This window comes from Bos taurus, chromosome 2 (genome assembly GCF_002263795.3).
Source record: "Bos taurus isolate L1 Dominette 01449 registration number 42190680 breed Hereford chromosome 2, ARS-UCD2.0, whole genome shotgun sequence".
Taxonomy (NCBI): Eukaryota; Metazoa; Chordata; class Mammalia; order Artiodactyla; family Bovidae; genus Bos; species Bos taurus.
Genome location: NC_037329.1, coordinates 4,376,199 through 4,398,642, shown reverse-complemented (window position 1 = coordinate 4,398,642; position 22,444 = coordinate 4,376,199). Strand labels below are relative to the sequence as shown.

The 22,444-nt window shown below is 36.7% G+C and overlaps 1 protein-coding gene across 2 annotated transcripts in view; it reads left to right on the top strand.

Annotated features, from left to right (window-relative positions):
* Positions 1 to 22,444, top strand: part of UGGT1 (UDP-glucose glycoprotein glucosyltransferase 1) — a 110,992-nt gene that overhangs the window by 9,821 nt on the left and 78,727 nt on the right. For both annotated transcript variants that reach the window (XM_005202234.5, XM_002685231.6), the window contains exons 4-13: positions 2,432 to 2,562; positions 6,458 to 6,570; positions 8,190 to 8,364; positions 9,707 to 9,803; positions 10,657 to 10,735; positions 12,696 to 12,796; positions 13,468 to 13,567; positions 14,853 to 14,913; positions 19,077 to 19,168; positions 20,355 to 20,505. In XM_005202234.5, coding sequence (XP_005202291.1) covers positions 2,432 to 2,562; positions 6,458 to 6,570; positions 8,190 to 8,364; positions 9,707 to 9,803; positions 10,657 to 10,735; positions 12,696 to 12,796; positions 13,468 to 13,567; positions 14,853 to 14,913; positions 19,077 to 19,168; positions 20,355 to 20,505 — 1,100 coding nt within the window. The remainder of the gene's footprint in view (positions 1 to 2,431; positions 2,563 to 6,457; positions 6,571 to 8,189; positions 8,365 to 9,706; positions 9,804 to 10,656; positions 10,736 to 12,695; positions 12,797 to 13,467; positions 13,568 to 14,852; positions 14,914 to 19,076; positions 19,169 to 20,354; positions 20,506 to 22,444) is intronic.

Below are 22,444 nucleotides of genomic sequence, written 5' to 3'. Positions count from 1 at the left end.
TATTTTGCAGAAGTCAAATTCATTTAGAATCATTTAGCATCGACATAATAACCATCAGATTTGATTCGCTTTCTTTTGTTATGAACTTATTACTCAACTGATCTGTTATCTGTTGAGTTTCTTCTCACTGAGTGCCATCCAAAATGTTTTCCATTACGCATGCCAACCACTGACAACTAGAGTGTCAGGTGTCAAATTAATGTAAACTGTATACTTGTTTAGTTTTTGATGAGCTTTCACAAACGTTTTCTAATTCAATGTAAACTATATAGAATATGGACATTAATAGTCAAAGATGCTGATACATGAGTAGTTAAAACCTTGAATATTGCATTGACAGGCATAAGTCCTTGTGGAAGTGAAAGTGTGTAAAAATTATAAATATGTGACTGCTGTTAATGTTTGAATTGATTTTTAACTTTATGATTTAAAAAATTAGAGCATATTTAAAAAGTGAAGTCTAAATCTTTTTTGCAGTTTAAATATGTAAAAGTTTTGAACAAGCTTCTGTAAGTTTTAGTTAAGTAATTTAGGGTCAACTAGAATTGTTCAGGTAACCAAAAAAATCATTTTAGTTTACAGTTTCATAAAACAAACTTATCAAAGTGGTTTTTATAGTGAAATTTTAACTCTGACATTTAAAATGAAATTTCTTCAGTATAAATGCTAGTGTGTTTTTGGTTGAAGTTAGGAGAGTATGAATTCTTGAAAGTGACCATAAAAGTATATTAAACACTTTATTTGAAATATTCATACTCCTACTACCCAAAGATAGTCACTTTTAACACTCTGGCAACATTCCCTTGTGGCTCAGACGATAAAGCATCTGCCTACAATGCAGAAGACCTGGGTTCAATCCCTGGGTTGGGAAGATCTCCTGGAGAAGGAAATGGCAATCCACTCCAGTATTCTTGCTTGGAAAATCCCATGGACAGAGGAGCCTGGTAGGCTACAGTCCATGGGGTCACAAAGAGTCAGACACGACTGAGTGACTTCACAAAACATTTTAAGCCATTTCTTTCTGATCTCTTTTTCTACTTTGAAGGTGCTAATGTCATACAGAACCTTTTACATTTTGCTTTTTAAAATGTTAAATATTTTTCTTGAATTTTTCAAAAATATATAATAGTTTAAAAGTCAAAGCTTCACATACCTGAAACTATCATAATATTGTTAATCAACTATACTTCATTATAAAGTAAAATTTTAGAAGAAAAACCAAAGCTATATAAAAGGCTGTACACAGAAAAATCTTGTTCCTTCTGTTTCTCTTGGCTTTTTAATAACTATTTAAAATTAATTTGTTTAGCCTTCAGTATTTTTTTCATTCTTCTTCTTTTTTTTTTTTTTACAACTATTGAGTTGACCAAAAATTTGTTCAGGTTTTTCCATTCTATTTTACAGAAAAACCTGAATAAACTTTTTGGCCAATCCAATACATAAGTATGTATTCTTATTTCTTATTCTTTCTAACAGTAAGAAAAAATAGTGTACTAAATATATTGTTTTGTACCTTGTGATTTTCATTTAATATATCCTTGGGATTTTTTTATACTGCTACATGTATTTTTCCCCCAGATAATTTGTTTCAATGCCTCTCCCCAAACCATAGTTTCATTAGCATCTTTTAATATCTTGTACTTCCTCATTACATTGCTCAGTCTTGTTGTGTTATTTGAATAGATAACATGTGCCAGGGGACACAAAGACACATCATAGTTTCTGTGTGCAGGGGCTCAAAGACTATTGCGGGGGGGTAGTTAGTGATTAAGTAAACGAGTGAACAATATGCTAAGTGAGAGAGGTGAGCAAAGAAGAGAGGAACATGATTGATTGAGGTGTGGGAGTAGGGGCTGGGAATGCCTCCGTAGGATAGGTGCTCTCATAAACTGAGTTCTTCCTGAGGAAGAAGGTGGGAGTTAGTCATCCAGGTAAGTGGGAAAATCTCAGTCCAGGGAGAGGGAATAGTGAAGAAAGGATTGAAGAGAGGAAGAGTCCAATTGCACAGCATACTCTAAATAATTCTAAGCATTTGACAACAGCTCAAGACAGTATGCTTTGCTTCCCTGGTGGCTCAGGAGGTTAAAGAGTTCCCCTGCAGTGTAGTAGACCTGAGTTTGATCCCTGGGTCGGAAAGATTCCCTGGAGAAGGGGATGGTTACCCACTCCAGTATTCTTGCCTGGAGAATTCCATGGATAGAGGAACCTCAAGGACTGCAGTCCATGGGGTTGCAAAAGAGTCAGACAGGACTGAGCAACTAACACTTTCACTTTGCAAGACAGTATAGTGGTAACATTTTGCAATTATTTGCTTTTGTAAACATTTTGCAAACATTTGCTTTTGTAACACATAGCTTTATACTTTATGAGCTAACTTATTTGGATACCTGTAGTTATATAGAACTATTTTGGTTGATATTCTTCCTGACAGGTACTGATTACTCCTATTATCATGCAATATTGAAAGCTGCATTTCAGTTTCTGTCACCACTACAGCAGAATCTGTTGAAATTTTGTCTGTCTCTTCGCTCCTACTCAGCTACAATACAAGCCTTCCAGCAGGTGAGTTCAGTGCTTCCCTGTGACAGTACTTTTTTTAGGGGTTGTATAACATGATTGGATATATTGCAGCTGTCCTGTCATTGTGTTACAGCACTGTACCTTTTCTACCTGAAATTTTCTAGAATTTATGATTTGTTTGTAAATAATGAGCAAAACTGATTATGTTCAACCTTCAAATAACATATAAAAAAGGTCCATCTAGTCAAGGCTGTGGTTTTCCCAGTGGTCATGTATGGATGTGAGAGTTGGACTATAAAGAAAGCTGAGCGCCGAGGAATTGATGCTTTTGAACTGTGGGGTTGGAGAAGACTCTTGAGAGTTCCTTGGACAGCACGGAGATCCAACCAGTCTATCCTAAAGGAGATCAGTCCTGGGTGTTCATTGGAAGGACTGATGTTGAAGCTGAAACTCCAATACTTTGGCCACCTGATGTAAAGAGCTGACTCATTTGAAACGACCCTGACGCTGGGAAAGATTGAGGGCGGGAGGAGAAGGGGATGACAGAGGATGAAATGGTTGGATGGCATCACCAACTTGATGGATATGAGTTTGGGTGGATTCCAGGAGTTGGTGATGGACAGGGAGGCCTGGCGTGCTGCGGTTCATGGGGTCGCAAAGAGTCGGACACGACTGAGCGACTGAACTGAACTGAACTGAATGTGCACTTATTGTCATTTAAGGAAAAAAAAATGCCTGTGCAAAAACCCTGAAACTACAGACTTCATTTATATAGCACAGCTGAAGAGAGAGATACAGTTTTGCTAAACCAGTTAACCCCAAGGGTGATCACAGTCTGTAGATCACAGGAGAACAGCAGATAGGAAATGTGAAGAAATATTACAGGGCTATAGTCAGGAAAAGCTAGAATGTGAAAGACTTTATGGCAAAATGATCTGATTTTATCAACAAATACATTAAAAAGAAAAGAAAAGAGGGAAGGAGGAATTTCAAGAGAAACTTAAAAATGTGTCACCTTAATGTAATGTGTGGATCTTACTGGATTTTGAGTTGAACAAACTTGTAAAAAAAATAGAGAGCAAGAGAATCAAAGCTGTTTGTACACTGGTTGTATGTTTGATATAAAAGAAATGCTAATTTCAAAACCATTTTTTAATTCTGAAGTGAAACTGGTATAGACAGCAACTCACAAGAAATGTATAGTGTGATGCATTATGATGAAGGGAACACTTTTGTGATTTTCACCCAGGTCAAGAAATTGAACTTGGCTTGGCACCATGGAAGCCCTGCATGTGCTGTGTGCCCACCACAGCTGACTTTTGCCCTTCAAAAGGAGTCTCTTTCTTCTTTTGGAATAATTTGCTGTTTTCTTTTAAAAAAAACCATTTCATTGCCCAAGAGTGCCTCTCCATACAATAGTTTAGTTTTCTCGGTTTTTTTACAAATTTATTAATTTTTGGTGGGAGTGTGTTCTCTTAGTTTATAGGTCTCCCTCCGTCCCTTTCTTTTCTGTTGAGTAACTTACGCAGTTTGCCCTGTACATTTCTTTTTGGCCACACCAGGTGGCTTACAGGGGATCTTTGTTCCCCAACCAGGGATTGTACCTGGGCCCTAGCAGTGAAAGTGTTGAGTCCTAACCACTGGACTCCCATGGAATTCCCAGTATATCGTTATCACTGCAGAATTTTTCTGTAAGGCTAAGAGTGTTATTCTGTTCTTTCCCCTCCTCTTTTCTTAAAGCAGCTCTGTATGGCATTTGACACTGAGACTTTCTCTGCTCAATTTGATGTGAAATTTGTTTTCTTTAACTTCCCTGGTTCCCTATCCTGTTGATTTTATGTTTTGTTAAAATATGGTGACTTAAAAAAAAAGGTAGCTTGCTTTTTGAAATTTCCTGACTCTGTTCCCTTCTTCAGATTTTATTTGGACTTTTTCTTTTATTGTCTATTTCTGTCCTACTCAAGTATTATTCTGCCCTCAAAAGTTTCTCCTTTGCGTGGGGCCCTTCCCTGGAAGGGAGTCCTAGCTTGTGAGTTCCACATTCTCAGAGGTCAGACTGCCGTGTGCTTACCTAATATTAGGCTGAACAAAACCAGTTGGTCCATCATACTTGGCCATACATCATCTCAGATTCTGGGGTTTTCTTATTCTCAGAATCATTAGAATCTCTGCAGTTTCCCTCTGCTTCCATGACCTCTGATAACTGCAGGTCTTTTTGCATTTTATATCATGGAGATTTCCTTCCCCCTGGTTTTGTCATAGTTGTGGTCCATTGGTTTCTGTTTTTATTTTTGCTCTAATGAGGGCATTTGAGAAGACAGAAAAACTATGCTGCCAATGGCCATCAACATGGAACTGTGTGACTTTTTTTTTTAGTTGTTTATTTTAAAGCTTGAGATTTTATTTGTTTATTTATTTTTAGTTTTGGCTGTGGTGGGTCTTCCTTGCTGCATGACAGCTTTCTCTAGTTGTGGCAAGCAGGGGCTGCTGTTAGCTGCAGAGCCTGGGCTTCTCACTACGGTGGCCTCTTTTGTGGAGCACGGCCTCTAGGGTGCGTGGGCTAACGTAGTTGCGGCTCACGGGCTCTAGAGCACTGGATGAGTAGTTGTGGTGCCTGGGCTTAGTTGCTCCGTGGCATGTGGGATTGTCCTGGACCAGGGATTGAACTGGTGTCCCTTGCATTGCAAGGCAGATTCTTAACCACTGGACCACCAGAGAAACCCTGGATTACTTGTTAAAAGTGATAATGGTGGTATGTTTTTAAAAGAAATCTCTGTGTTTTGGGAGTTCCTTGATGGTCTAGAGGTTAGGTCTTCGGGCTTTCACTGCCATGGCCCAGGTTTAATCTCTGTTACGTGAACTGAGATTCTGCAAGCCACGTGGTGTGGCCAAAAAAACTAAATGAATAATTTTTATGTTTTATTGAAAGGTACTGAAACATGCATGAAATGTTATTTGGAGTGCATATCAAAATGATCCAATAAAGTGTGGTAGGAAAATGGAGGAAATAAGATTTGGCCATAAATTGATAATTACCGAAATACTCATCATGGGTACATGGGATTTTATTGTACTATTCTTTCTTTTTATAAATAGAAGTTTGGAAGTTTTGTAGTGACTTAAAAAAGAGACAAAGAATGTAATGAAAAGTTTTAATGTTAATTTTTCATAGCAAGCTTTCCATTTCTTCCCCTCTTTTCTTAATTATTTGTATTCCAGCCATAGAAAAGAACATTTAGTATGAATATATTACATAAATGACATCAGTGCGTATAGCAGTGCTTGTCATCATGTCCTTTCTTTTTCCTTTCTTCACACTCGTGCATGTCGGTGAGCCTCTCATTAAGGTTGCGGGTGGACTTGCGTTGTCATGCCTGGGCGTTAGTACATTTTCCTCTGAACATACCCCATAACTCATTCAGCCTTTCTTTTAAATATCTTACTGCGCTCCTTGGGTGATTTTGCCTTTCCATATATACTCTTCTTTTCGGTCCTGTTGGTTTTTTAGATGCAGTGTCATTCTTCCTGTTTCAGGGAGGGGCTTTGCATTAATCTGCATATTACACTCAAGACTGCATTGTTGCACTTTGACACCTACGGCTGCCATTTGTAAGCTTAGTTTTCTGCAAGGTACATATTCTATTCCCTGGATAGCTTTTGATGTCTTCTAAGATAGATTTTTAAAGTTCTTTTTTCGGAATAATAATAACATCTACTTCATGGAGTGATACTGGGAGGAGCTAGGTGAACTGGTGAAATAAGGAAGGTAGTGAAGCAGAGAGCTCTTACTCCTGTCACATAATGAATGTGCAGTAGGTGTTGCCTTTGTTTTCACTGATGTCTTATTATCATTTTATTACCTATTTACAATATTTATTTTTTCTCTTGTCTTTGGTTAGAAATTATTTTTAAAAATGTCTTGTATCTTAAATGACAGATAGCAGCTGATGAACCGCCACCAGAAGGATGTAATTCATTTTTTTCAGTGCATGGAAAGAAGACTTGTGATTTTGATACCCTTGAGACTCTTCTACTAACAGCCTCTGAAAGGTACATCTGTGTTTATTTAAGTGTCATGCATTCATTGTGCTTTCTTCTGATTTTTCTTCTGGGTTTTGTAGTTCGTAAATATAGTGGTTTAGAATATGGATTCTGGAACCAGACTGACTAGATTTAAATCCCAACTCCATCACTTAAGATAGTTTTGCCTACTTAAGCAAATTATATAACCTTTCTTTCCTCATCTTGTTTTGAAATAGAGATAATAAGAGAACTTACTGTTATTTAGTAATGACTATATCAAAGAGCTTACATAGGCTTTTTCATCAGCTTAGTAAAGAATATTCTGTGTATTTAAACCAGTACCTGGAGTAATGATATTAATGGTAATGATCTCTAGGGATAATATTACTTTCAGACAAAGGAGATTATTTAAGATAATTGCAAGCTTAGTTTGAATATTAAGTTGGTAATGGCTGACTTTTTTACTTAAAGGTAGGTTTCCTGTGATGGACAAATAATAGGTCCTTCTTGCTATCTGGCTAGGGCAGTAACCCCTCTGTATATCCTCTCATACTTTTGTAAATAGGATAATAGCGATCTCTCTCTTTGATGTTGCTCTGTGCCAGAAGTGCCAAGGGTGTTTTAGGTGAGGAAATTCTTCTTTAGTGAAATTACCTACTCAGCATCTGTCCTGTGCCCACCAGATGACATGAGTGCTTTTCCTCAGGGTGATAACCAGAAACAGTGAGCAGCATTCAGCCATCTCAGTGGGGAGGTGTGCACTTTTGAAATTGGCTGCATGGCACAGTGCTGTTCACTGGGGAAAGCAAGTTGACTGACTTGAAAAATTCTGTGTTTCATTTGTTAGAATAATGCACACCTTTATAAAGAAAAGAGTGATAATGTTTCCTCTTCTGAGATGTGGTAACTTTTTAATGGATTGGCATATATCCTCTTATACTTTTTTCCTGTGGTTATACATTTATGCAGGTAGGTGGGTTTATTTTTATAAGAGGCATCTTCCACTTAGTACATGTAAGTGTACCTCCTTGAGAGGGGTTGGTCGGTCATAACGTCTGTGCATTATGATCTTTTAATACCTTGATGCCATTCTTAAAGGAGTTTTCTTGAGGGCAGAGTTTCAAAATTTATGACGAAAACCTAAATAAATGTTAGATCCAGTAGTAGGATGATCATAATGGTAAAAATGATAGAGAAGGGAGATGCTGTGATGGGGCAGTTATATGCTTAAAATGATCCCCGCTCTTTTGCATTACTCACACTTAGGTTTTCAGATAAAAAGATAATTATATGCTATTTATATAGTAGAATAATTTACTAAAGTTTTAGTACTATGAGGTCTGGATATGTATTTGTTTCCTGGCTCCCCCCTCCTGTAGGAATTGATAACAATTTCTAGTCAAAGTCTACATTTTATAATTTATATAATTTACATTTGTTATTTTTAATTATGGACCAATAAGACTTACACCTGACAGTATTCTTACTAACTAAAAGCTATTTAAGATTGTGATACTCAATTTTCTATTAAGATGCGTATAATCTTTACTTAAATTATCCTTGCTGTAGCTTCATTTTGTACTGTTTTTAACGTTTAAAAACTTTTTTAAAGTTAACAGTCTTAAGTTTTTAATATTTATTTTCAGACCAAAACCTTTATTGTTCAAAGGAGATCACAGATACCCGTCATCTAATCCTGAAAGCTCAGTGGTTATTTTCTACTCTGAGATTGGCTCTGAGGAGTTTTATACTTTCCACCGACAACTTATTTCAAAAAGCAATGCAGGCAAAATAAATTACATATTCAGACATTATGTATCAGTAAGTATTGACTTGTTTTATAACTGTTTTAAATGTTAATTTGCCCATGAAAACCTTAGCCCTTAAGCTAATAATTTTCCCCTTTATAAAATGACTTGAACTACTTCTTTGGAAACTGTGGTACTTTCATCAGATCTGTTATTTATACTTTGCTTGCCTTACTGAAGAAGTATAAATAATTATGCTTTAAAAATGACTATATAAAGTTATGCTTTAAAATTTTAAAATAAAATTATGCTTTAAAAATAGCTTCCCAGGTGGTTCAGTGCTAAAGAATCCGTTTGCCAAGCAGGAGATGCAGGTTTGATCCCTGGATCAGGAAGATCCCCCGGAGAAGCAAATGGCAACCCACTCCAGTATTCTTCCCTGGAAAATCCTATGGGCAGAGAAGCCTGGTGGGCTACAGTCCACGGGGTCACAAAGAGTCAGACACAACTTAGCAATTAAACAACACCAGTATAAAATTTACGTTCTATTTCAAAATGAACCATGCGAATTATATTTAATTTCATCCAGATTTAATATGGGCATCATACCATGAAACTGATTCTTGAATTCAGCTCCTTTCTAAACCCTTTTTTTTTCCCCTCCTTTTTGGAATTTTTCATTTGATAGAAGGAGGAGAATGTCTAAAGAGATAAAATCTAGCTGAATGGGTTTGAAATTAAGGTTTTCAAACTTTGTGTAGCTTTTAGCATTTAAAATATTTATATGTAAAGATCATTAGCCTTTAAAGTCTCTTTGTCATATTGAGCTCAGTAAATACTGTTAAGTCCATGTGGAATAAAAATTTTAAAGGAAAACTTACATGAGCAGAAGCAGATTTGTCAGTATCCAGTTTTTGACCCTGTCCCACTATGCTCTATTGCTGGTATTAAAAGGCCATCCTCATTTAGGATGATGGTAAGCCTGTGACATTTGGTCAGCCCAAACCCTACCTGAAGACATTTAAATTCATTAAAAAATGTACACACACATTTACACACATGGTCTCAACAAAGCACTTCAAGGTTTGAAACCTTACCAGTTTTCAACCCTATGTAGGTACAGAACTTCTTTGTTATTTTCTCCATTTCTTCGTATGGTTTGGTGACCATTACGCTTTCCACTATGCCTTCATCCAGTTTTGTTTCTCCCTTGGAATTTCGGTTCTCACACTTGTGGCGGGATCCACAATCTAAGGATTCCCATAGAAGTTAAAGCGTATCATGAGTGCCTAATCCTAGGTGATGACTGCATGACATTAATGTGGTTGCACTCTGTATGCCATGGTGCATTAAGAGCTAGGTGGTCATGATGGCGTGGGAGCTCGGTGGTGATGGAATGCTTGCTCTGTCTGCAGAACCCCAGGAAGGAGCCTGTTTACCTCTCTGGCTACGGTGTGGAGTTGGCCATTAAGAGCACCGAGTACAAGGCCAAGGATGATACTCAGGTGAAAGGTGAATTTGTAAATTAAGACCAACGCGTTTTCTTTAGATACGACAAGTTAAAGGGGAATTTTTTTCTTTAATGAAAAAGAATACATTTAGGAGAATGATGAAGCTGTGTTTAAATCTTGGTTCTGTTATATTCGAGTTGGGTGACAAATTCTGTAGGTCCTAATTTTTTACTCTGTAGAGCGTGGTTAATGATATATGCCTTTTTAAGTATTTGTAAGGAGAAAATAAGATGTATAGGTAAAAAAATTTTACAAAGTTTTTGATAAAATACAGTTCAGTAAGTAGTAGCTACTGTTATTGATAATAAGTAGCTCACAAATAGTAATTAACTTGTGATCCAATATGAAATCTTAAACTATTATGTAATTAACAGTTTAATTTTTTGTTGTTGTTATTTTCTGACTTGAAACAGTTTATTATGGCTACTTCTTGTTGTAATATGCTAGGGTTTTGAATTTCAGCAAGGTTTATGTGTACTCTTTTTATGTCTTTTGCTTTATTTTAAAGGTAAAAATGATTGATTTTGGTACATGGAAGGTAGCCTAGTACTTCATCATTTTGTTCTCAATAATTATATCTAGGATTAAGTTGCCTAGTTACAAATTCCTCAGAATTTTGATATTGAAATACCTGTTATTCTTAATTTTGAGGTATTTAAATGTAAAAATTTTCAAAGTTCAAGGAAAAATACATTCTTACTTTATCCAGGAACACAGGATATATCAAAAACACATTTATAAATGCTATTTTAGTTTCAGGTATTTTAAAATGTTTTCTTATATTTTTCAAATTTTATGAAGTTATTATTTTTATATTCTGAATGATTAGACATGTAATTGCTGTGCTTTTGTAGGAACTGAAGTTAACACCACAGTGATCGGTGAAAGTGATCCTATTGATGAAGTTCAAGGGTTTCTCTTTGGAAAGTTAAGGTATGTATATTCTTTTAACTCTTTAGGCTTAACATTGTAAGTATCATCTTTCTCATTACTATATCTCCTGTTTCTCAAGAGTACTTTATATATGTATTCTGATATGAGAAGATGACCATTTAGTTTCTAGTATGTTTATGATTTTTAGTAATTCTGAAGCACATTATTCTTACATGATACTATGACTGCCTCCTATGGCTTAAGTTGATTTCCCTTTTTGGACCTTGTAGTTGACAGTATTAAAGTTACATTCCACTTTTTGATTCACATAGTAGGAGAAATCTAATAATTTTATGTAATCTTTTCCTGAGAAAATCAAGTGTATTTTAACTTAAAGAGGTTATAGCTATTTTTTTTTTGCTTGTTTTTTGTCTCTTTAAAAAAATTATTGAAGTATAGTTGATTTACAATGTTGTGTTTATAGCTATTTACTTATGCTCAGCATAGCTTGAAAAATTGCAAAAGAGTTATAATAGGTATGGAGGATTTTATATGTTCAGTTGAAATACATTTTATTGCAATTTGATTTATATGAAAGAAGATAGAAAATGGCTTTTTGAAGAAAATTTCATTAACTTTTTTTTTCATTAACCGTTTTATGAAAGCATCTTAGAATTTTTTACCTGAAAAATCTTCTTAGCTCTTATTTTAAATGTTGTAGCTATTTCTGATATGACTTCTCATTGTTCTGAGCCCTGAATTCTGCTCAGGGCTCAGGGAAATCTTAATTAGGACATCTATGGTGTGCTTTTTAAAAAAATAGAAATAGTATATGTAGATGTAGTTTCATACACTTTAGCTTTAACATTTGGTTGAGTAAAATGGTGTAACTAAAGTTTAGCAGAGATGATTTCGTGTGGAGTGACTGCACAGACTGAGTTCATCCTGTGCGTATGTACGTTTCTTTGTGCTGAACGCCAATTATGGCCTCATTAGTATGCAGTCAGGGTCCATTTTTATTGCATCCAGATTTCCATAATTCCTTTTCATAGTCACGTTTTATGTTTGTTTTTTGGATAGCATTATGATTTCATGTATTTACAGCACAGTATTGTGTAGAATATTGAAGACATTTTCCTTTATGGACATTCAGAATAGTTATTTAGCTATTTAAAGTAATTGACCCATTTTAAGACACTTCTATCATGAAGAAAAGTTTGTAATAACTCGAATGTATTGGTTGGATGGTGAGTGATCTGAGTAAATGTTTTACTTTTGGCATGTTGTATTTAAGAAATTTTGAGTTATAATATTTAAAAACAATTAGTCTATTCCATCTGTGTTTCTAATCTAAATGATGTATGTCTGACTTTGAAAATTTGTTTTACTAACTTTAAATAGAATGCACTATATTTTGAGATAGAACTAAGAAAAGTCCAATTATTTTGGAAAGCTTGAATTATATTCATGTGAGTAAAGGATTTATGGGCAGGTATTGAAAGAAATTCATTTTGGGACCGGCAGCAAGGTATTTCCAGTTTTATTTTGAGAAATTAAAAAGATTCAGGAAAGGAGAATAATATACCCACGTACTCACCACTCAAAATTGATTGTTGCTATCATACTTGCTTTTCTATATGAAAAAACTGTGAATTGAGTTTTTTTCCCTTCAACATAATGCCTTCTTTTCCTTAAAGAAAGAAAAGAAGAAACAAGTTGAGTAAAACACAGTGAATAGCGTTGAGGTCCTCTCTCTTCCATACTCTCAGTCCCACTCCTCTCCATCCCCTCAGAGAGAGAAGCACTATTGTAGTGATGCATTTTTAAAACTGTGTTAGTTTTTAAATGAACTTATTGATTTTTTTTAAGAAAAGTAGTTATACTTTAATATTTTTCCTATATTGTAGGATTTTTTCTATTACGTAGAGGGAAAAGTCGTGAAGATAAATTTGAGGTCAACTTCTAAATGCTTTGGGAAAGAAAAGACACATGAAAGGAATTGATTTTGTGTTTCTTTCAGAGACCTGCACCCTGACCTGAAGGGACAGTTGAAAGAACTCAGAAAGCATCTCGTTGAGAGCACCAATGAAATGGCACCTTTAAAAGTCTGGCAGTTGCAAGGTAATAAAAATGTAGAAGAATCGTTCTAAATTTTACGGTGTTAAAAAAGTTAGAATTTGTATTTGTTCATATTTATTCACAGATTTTAAGGGTTGTGTGATTTATTATGATTTATCAGAAATGGAAGGAAGTCCTTTTGTAGACAGATAACACTTAGCAGAATAATATATATGTATGGAAGAGTACCAGATCTTTCTGTCTTTGCCCAGATGTGTTAGTTTGTAAAACTAGAAACAAGCTTGTCAGAATCTTTGTGTTTCTATATGTACACATTTATTAAACAGTTGGATGCTGAAGGCATCTCAGTATGGCAGGATGTGCTCTTGGTCCAAAGAACTGTATGTCAAAGTTTTTTTCGCAAGATAATTTACTAAAATCTTTTGCTATACTTTGTGATATGTTGTAAATTCAGAAGAAGGAAAAGGATTTGGGATGGATTAATCCTGTGCTGAATGTGTTTGTATGTACCCTAGTGTTTATGCCGGCAGATTGAGGAACGGCTACAGTAAACACTAGGGGCCTGTGAATTGAGTAAAACCTGGACACGCTCTGAAATGGTGGCATTCTAAGGCATTCTTAATTACCAAGAAAATAATGGGAAATCAATGTTTTTTCCTATTTCTCATTGTGTTAGATTAATACACTTCAACTTCTGTTTGACGTTGTTGCAGATCTAAGTTTTCAGACTGCTGCACGGATCTTGGCTGCACCTGTTGAGTTAGCTCTCGTGATTATGAAGGATCTCAGTCAAAACTTTCCCACCAAAGCCAGGTAACACAGAGTAATACAGTTTTGAGGCAGTCTTCTTTTTAACACATGTCTAATTATGTCCATGCTTACGCCATGTTGAAGCCACTAAATTATGAAAATGCTTAGAAAATTAAAGTTCTGTTGCTACTAGTGCTGTACTACTAATGGTACCATCTTTTCAGGAAGGCACCCTTGCATTGTGTGGTTGAGGAGAGTAACTGCAAATAATCACGTTCCTCAGCAATAAAACAGAAGTAACAGTACCTGCCTTTCAGGATTAGATGAGTTAACAAAATTTAACGTATGCAGACGTAACTAATCTAGGGTCTGGTGTGGACTCTAGTGCTTTTCTTCCTAAACAGTTTCATATATATCGTTTTAATCAGTCTTGATGAAGGAAATGAATTATAGAGGCTGACTGATAAAGGTTTGTCAGTCACTGATATAGTGACTGATTAAGGTTTTGAATGCAGCTTTTCTGCATTGCTTTCAGTTGTATAAAGGTCCTCTACTTCTCATAAATATGAGGCAAACTTGTTTTAAAAGCCACATTTTCAGAAACTTAAATGATTGTCAGTCCTTTACTTGAGTAATTGAATGAGGTGTTTTAACTGAAATGCTTTTGTAAGTAAATTTGTTTACTTGTTTAGTCTTGGAAAACACTTAGACAGGACTTAAAAATCATGTAGTACATCCTTATTTAGTCGTGTGTGCTGTTGACATGTGTGTGCGAAGTCGCTTCAGTTGTGTCTGATTCTTTGTGACCTTGTGGACTGTAGCCCACCAGGCTTCTCTGTCCATGGGGATTTTCCAGGCAAGAATACTGGAGTGGGTTGCCATGCCCTCCTCCAAGGGATTGAACCTGATCTCTTATGTATCCTGTATTAGGAGGTGGGTTCTTTACTACTAGCGGCACCCGGGAAGCCCTGTTGAAGACATACATATGCTTAAAAAGGTTGAGGAGTCTGTAGCCTTAACTTATTTAACATTATCCTTTTATTCTATGAGCTGTAGAGATGATATATAGGAATAGAGTTGCATATATTTAACTAAGTTCCTGGAAATAACTGCACTTCCATTTAAATCAGCTATTACTATTACTTTCCCTTGGTTTTCTATCTTATGATAATGAACAAATATACACGTCTGAGAGGAGAAATTTATTTTATCAGTTGTAAAGGTTTAGAGTTTTTTCCATTTAGTTTTTTTTGTAATTTATTGAACAGTGTGTTGTTTCATATAGGGAAATTGAAGTCATGTATATCAAATACTAAACCAATCACTGATAATGTTTTTCTTTCCTTAGAGCAATAACAAAAACAGCTGTGACTTCAGAACTTAGAGCTGAAGTGGAAGAGAATCAGAAGGTACTAACCAATGGAAAATAGTAGCCTTTCTATTTTGTATTATATCTTTAAAGATGCACAAATGTGAGTTAAATCAGTGACGTTTAATGGTTTTACTGTTTTATTAAAGATGATATTTTGATTCATTTGTAGAATCTTTTTTATACTTTCCGTTTTTAATCACAGTTAAATATGAATGTAACTCAAAGCATCAAATAATGTTATCAGTTTCTTTAGAAAAATAACATCCCCCCTAACATGTCCCACTCCCTGTGTATCCCCCTTCCCAGAAGCATCTGCTTTCAAATCCTGATTTGTTTTGATATTTATCTCCAGATTCTAGCAAGCTTAAATTGGTACTTTCTCATTTTCCAGTCTCATGTATTGGCTTCTGTTACAATGGTGAGGTTTAACTTTCTTTCACTGCGCTGCCTCTCCTCCCACTGTCTACCAGTACTTCATACTGGCACTGTCCCCGTCTCTCTACTGTCCCTTTAGTTTTGTCATGATTATATCGGTTTTGATCCGCTTCACTGTGGACTGGTGGTTCTTTGTGTCTAGTGTTGTGCTGTGCTTAGTCGCTCAGTAATGCTCGACTCTTTGCCACCCCATTGATTGTAGCCCACCAGGCTCCTCTCTCCATGGGGATTCTTCAAGCAAGAATACTGGAGTGGGTTGCCATGCCCTCCTCTCTCTATGTCTAGTACATATCAATTATCCTGGGACCTTCCTTTAACCTCTTTTGTTGGATCTCCTATCTCTTGGATATCTATCCATGTCTTCTTTGATTTTGGTTTACTCCCTTATTTCGGTGCAGCAAATCATTCTTCATGAGAAGGGTTGTGTGTGAGGTAAATTCTAAGAAATCGGTTTTCCTTTTTTTTTTTTCCTTGACCATGCTGTGTTGCATGGATCTCAGTACCCTGACAAGGGATCGAACCCGCACCTCCTGCAATGAAAGGGCAGAGTCTTAATCACTGGACCGCCAGGGAAGTCCCTTCTGTTTCTGTTTTTATCAGGAGCTTGGCTGGGTATAGAATTCTAGGTTGGAAATTATTTAGAAGTTTGAAGGAATTTTGGTTTCCATTATGGCTTTTGAGAAGTCTGAAGCCTTTATATGCTGTTGTGTTTTTGTTTTTTTTTGAATCATAGGATCTTTTCTTTGACCCTAGTAATCTGAAATTTCACAGTGATAATGCCAAGAAGGGCAATGCCAAAGAATGTTTAAACTACCATAAAACTGCACTCATTTCACATGCTAGCAAGGTTATGATCAAAATCCTTCAAGCTAGGCTTCAGCAGTACATGAATTGATAACTTTCAGATGTACATGCTGGGTTTAGAAAAGGCAGAGGAACAAGAGATCAATTTGCTAACATTGTTTAATCATGGAGAAAGCAGGGGAATTCCAGAAAAACATCTGCTTTATTGGCTGCATTAAAGCCTTTGACTGTGTAGGTCACAAAAAAACTGCAAAGTTCTTAGATGAGAATACCAGGTCACCTGACCTGTCTCCTGAGAAACCTGTATGCAGGTCAATAAGCAGCAGAACCAGATGTGCAACAACTGACTGGTTAAAAATTGGGAAAGGAGTACATATTGTCACCCGGCTTATTTAAGTTGTATGCAGAGTACACCATGGGAAACGCTGGGCTGGATGAATCCCAAGCTGGGAGTTAAGATTTCTGGGAGAAATATCAGGGTCCTTAGATAGGCAGATGGTACCAGTCTGATGGAAGAAAGTGAAGAGAAACTAAAGAGCCCCATGCAAAGGGTGAAAGAGGAGAGGGAAAAAGCTGGCTTGAAACTCAACATTCAAAAATCTAAGGTCATGGCGTCAAGTCCCATCACTTCATGGCAAATAGAAGGGGGAAAACTGGAACAGTGACAGATTTTATTTTCTTGGACTCCAAAGTCACTGTGGATGGTGATTGCAGGCATGGAATTAAAAGATGCTTATTCCTTGGAAGGAAAGCTATAACAAACGTAGATAGCATATTCAAAAGCAGAAACATCACTTTGCCAACAAGGGTCCGTATAGTCAAAGCTATGGTTTTTCCAGTAGTCATGTACAGATGTGAGAGTTGGACCATAAAGAAGGCTGAGTGCTGAAGAATTGATGCTTTGGAACTGTGGTCCTAGAGAAGCCTCTTGAGAGTCCCTTGGACAGAAAGGAGATCAAACCAGTCCATCCTAAAGGAAATTAACCTTGAATATTCATTGGAAGGACTGATGGTAAAGCTGAAGCTCCAGTACTTTGGCCCCCTAATGCAAAGGACATTGGAAAAGACCCTGATGCTGGGAAAGATTGAAGGCAAAAGGAGAAGAGGGTGGCAGAGGATGAGATGGTTAGATGACATCATTGACTCAATGAACATTATTCTGAGCAAACTCTGAAATAGTAGAGGATGGAGGAGCCTAATGTGCTGCAGTCCATGGAGGTGCAAAGAGTTGGACATGAATTAGCAACTGAACGACAACAAGGCCTTTTAAAAAAGTCTGTACTTTTTAGTGGTTGGTGAACCCTTTAAATCTGGAAAATCATTTCCTTTAGTTTTGGGAAATTTTCTGGACTTATTTCTTTGCATTTGGTCTTTTTGGTTTCTCTTTTCTGTTTTTCTAGAACTCCTGTTTACTCTTAATATGTTATACCTTCTTGACTTGTTTGACCTAATTAAAAATCTTTTATTTCTTGTTTTCTAGTTCATTTGCTTTTATTTTTAAACTTTCTGGGATGGATTTTCAGACCATTTGTTGAGATTCTTTTCTTTAGTTGACAGATTTTTAACTTACAAGGGTTATTGGATTCTTCTTTTTATGGTGTTACTTTTCTGAAGATATCCGTGGTTCATGTGTGTGTTTTCTTCTCTTTTCATAGTCTGTTTCCTTTTAAGTTGCCTTTCTGTTTGTCTTAGCCTCTTGTCTTAAATGTTGGAGGCTTTCCTGAGATACCTGGTGATCTCTCACTAACTGCTTGTATTGGAGAGCAAGGCAATAAAAAACCGATTGAAAGCCCTGAGAATGCAGCTCTGTGACTGTAGGCTAAGCTGATATGGCCATTTCTTAGGGCACTCCCGTGACAGATCTTTAAACTTTTCGTCTTAAGCTGGGTAGTCTCCAGAAAAGGATCTTCTCATCTTCTGCCTGGCAGGGTTGTTGAAGCCCAGTAGAGCAGAGCATTTGATAGCTTCCACTCGGTCACCTGTTTTCAGCATGGGATCCCCATGTTGTGTTTCATTTCTCATAGATCCCAGTCAGTCTTTCCCACAGTCACAGGGTGCTGTGTTCACAGCCTTGGAGTGAGCAGATGTGGAGTTTTCCTTTCCCATGTAAAAATTTCTGATTCTCATTGATGGAGTTTTCTATTATCTACCCTTCTCTTGCTTATTATTTATCTTCTGAGGGCAAAGAAGCAAAAGCTGTGGCTTCTGCATTGTTTTGTTTTATGTTTTTCCCACATAGTGCTAGATCTTAGAGTTCATTTCTCTTGGTCCACTGACTGCGGGGTCATGAAGGGAGCTCAGTGGTCCCTGCTGCTCACTCCCAGCCCTGGGAGAGCTTAGGGATCCAAGTTCTGTCCCTAGCATCTGATTTGTTTCTTTCCTTCTCTATTGTGTGGTGTCTAATATACGATTAACAGTGCTGGTTTCCTTGGAGAGAAAGAATTGAATGGAAAAGATAGAAGTCAATAGAAGCTATGATACGGCATCAAAGCAGTGTTTCCGGTGGGTTAGGCAGTTCTGAAGGCTGCAGGGGCTGTGGGGTCGTGTGTGTTCCACCATGACTGTGGGCATCAGTTGGAGGGCCCCTTAAAGGCCAGGCCTTAGAGAGCGTGGGTGCATATAGGTGCCACCCTTAGCTCAGCGACTCAGTTTCTTGGTATGCCTTGGTTTGGAGGTTTAAGGGAGGTATAGGGTTTTGAAACCCTTTTGAATCAGATCCCTGGACTTCATCCAGAAGGCCAGCTGTTAGTGACTGCTGGCTCAACCTTGACTAGCATCACAGACAGGCAAGGGTATCAGAAAGGTAAATCTCAGCACTTGGCTTATTGAATACCCTCCCTACCCCAACATTGTAGGAAACACTGTAATGATCATTGTCAATATTTGTACATAAAGCCAGAAACGTGGAAATTTTTGTTAAACATTCTCTTCCTACTCCTTAATCAATTTTTCATATTTCAGTATTTCAAGGGAACTTTAGGGTTACAGCCTGGAGATTCAGCACTATTCATCAATGGACTTCATATTGATTTAGAGACACAAGATATATTCAGGTATGGATAAATATTTTTCACTCTGATAAGTTTTCATAATGTGTGGCTCCTTGTGATATGTCCAGACTGTTGTTCCTCCTTGATGTGACATGCTGCAAAACCTGATGACTCATCAGCCCAGTGAGTGCGTTTAGGTAGTCCATATTCTGGCTGGGATGGGCAGAATGATACTTGGCCATTTTTTATCATAATGTACATCTGATACCTTGGACATTTAAGGTCCAAGTGTCTATTATTTGAATAGCTATCTTTTTGTTAAAATGTGGTTTAGGATTAAATTTCTCTAAATTGTCCCCATGAATTTTGGGGTGGGTGGATGTGGAAGACAAGTGGAATTCTGATTTTTTCTTTGAAATTAAAAGTGACATAGTTGACACTAAGGCTTTATAATAGTGAAAACAAAAGCTATGGTTGGTTAATGCTTCAGAAGAAACAGCTTCCACAGTAAGATACTTTTCACATTAATTTAATTTAGCTTTTATGTGCACACACTGCTTTCAGACCTAGTAAAAAATTGGTAAAGAACACATTAAAAGCTGCCCTCATTTTTACTTCATATTAAAAAAACCTTTAATTTTCCATACTATTACAAACTGTGTACTAGCTTTTTGTAAACAGTTTTCAATAATGCAGAGATAAAGGAACTAAACAGTGAAGTCTCATTGTGTTTCATCTTATTTAATCTTCCTTACCCTGCAAACCTTTTAAGTTGGATGTGAATTCCTCCACACCTTTTTCTATGATCATATGTGTGTGGGCCTTTTGGGAATTGATACTGATATTGAAACACATATTATTTAGTGTATTTTTTGGTGTTACTAAATTATTTTCAGATAGTTATAGATTCATGTGCAATTATAAGAAATATCACAGGAAGATTACTTTAGTGTTTTTAAAAACATACAGTGTAAAATCCAGATTTAGGATTATTTCATCCTCAAATTGTGTGTGTGTGTAGTTAATCTCTACACAATGTATACATTGGTAAGTATAAATAAATATCAACCAAGAAGCAAGTCTTACCCACTCTGTTCTGCATATTTGGACAAAATGAACCAAGGGAAGAACCTCCTCTTTTGACTTCTCAACTACTGTGAAGGGGCATAGAGTTTGAACTGATGAATTTTTTCATGGTGAGAAATTTTTTTTAGGGCCCTTTTTCCTAAATACTGTTTTTTTCCCCCAGTCTGTTTGATATATTGAGGAATGAAGCTCGGGTGATGGAGGGTCTACATAGACTGGGAATAGAAGGCCTTTCTCTGCATAATGTCTTGAAACTGAATATACAGCCCTCTGAGGCCGACTATGGAGTAGACATCAGGAGCCCTGCTATTTCGGTAGGTATTCCGTGAGTGTCCAGGGGGTGATCTGGCCAATTATTTTATTATGGAATTCGCATTTGTCTTCTATGAAAGATAAGTTATTCCTGTCATCTCTTTCATTGGCATCAAAGATTTGCAACAACTGCTTATATGGCATATGTGTATATAATAAAGTAGGCTCTTAAATGCTCCAGAAAGTTGAGTCATTTGGTTTAATGTGGTTAAGACAGTGATTTTTCGAATTTTATATCTCCTTAGGAATCAGCTGAGCACCTCTTTGGAAAGTGTTTAGTTTTTTTAGTTGTGTGATACTCTTGTGTGATTTTGTTTAAAAATATTATTTTAGCTACCAAGCCTCTTTAAGAAAAGACTGATATTTTATACTGAATGACTTATAGAGATGAATACCTGCTATATGATGTCTCTGGGCCTTTGTCTCCTCAGATATGAGAGACTAGAGGGCTCGGAGCTGCCTGGGTAGTTGTGGTGACAGTGACACAGGTGGTGAGATGCACCTGCACCTTTCGCTCTCCAGGCCCTTTCTCTCGGTGTCTGTCCTGCATTTATTTTAGGGAAATTTTTTGGAAAGGGGAGTAATACAGAATGTAGATGTTTCCTACTTGAATTCTCACTTGGTGTTACAACTGTTATGTGGATGAATACTGTTATGTGATTTGTTTCTCTGTAGAATTTTTTTCATTACAGAGTAAAGCTTTGACATAATTAACAATCATAGGACCCATTGCCATACTTGCTAAATGTTAGTTTAATCATTTCATGTTTTCTTGGAAGAAAAAAACGTTTCGGTGAAAGCCCTCTTTATATCTCTTCCTAGTTCCACCCCTCTCCTCCCTGCGGGTAATTCATCTTTTGAAGTGGGCATGTATCCCTCCTGTCACTTATTTGATCATTTTCTTCCCTGTCATATGTTTTTAAAATTTTTTAAAATGCCATATCTCAGTATCCTTCATCAAATTTTTAAAAAATGAGTTACTCAACAATTTTTTCAAGACTTACCTACTTGATACATAAAGGTCTAGTTTATCATATCATGTTTTATATTCTTCTAATTTTTAAAAAATACCTTTTATAAATTCACAATGTGGAATTTAAGACATACAAAAGATTGTGTATTGAAAAAACTCTTAACCGAGCTGTCCAGTTTTTCTTCCTAGAAGCAACTGCTGCTGCTGCTGCTGCTAAGTTGCTTCAGTCGTGTCCGACTCTATGTGACCCCATAGACGGCAGCCCACCAGGCTTCCCCGTCCCTGGGATTCTCCAGGCAAGAACACTGGAGTGGATTGCCATTTCCTTCTCCAGTGCATCAAAGTGAAAAGTGAAAGTGAAGTCGCTCAGTCGTATCCGACTCTTAGCGACCCCATGGACTGCAGCCTACCAGGCTCCTCCGTCCATGGGATTTTCCAGGCAAGAGTACTGGAGTGGGCCTAGAAGCAACAGGCTTTATCAATTCATTGTATATCCTTCCAGAAATACTCTTTATGTACATGAACAAAATATTATTCACATACTTTCCCACCCTGCTATTTGTTCAGATATTATGTACCATTTAATTCATTCATTTTTTATGAATATTTAGTTGTTTCTAATTCTTTGCTGTTTTGAGCAGTATTGTTATGGCCCTTTTGTACCTCTCTTTGTACATTTGAGAATTTAATATTCGGGATCGATACCTAGAGCTGCAGTACTTAGCGGTAGGATAGTAGCAAAAGTTTCATCTTTGAAGTGGAGTGAGGTGAAAGTTGCTCAGTCATGTCCAACTTCTTGCGACCCCATGGACTCTCTCCAAGCCAGAATACCGGAGTGGGTAGCCTTGTGGGGTAAATACCTGGAGCTGCAGTACTTCGTGGTAGAATAGTAACAAAAGTTTCATCTTTAGTAGGTCATTTTCTCCAAAGTGACTGTTGCAGACTTCAGAATTGGATGAAAATGCCCA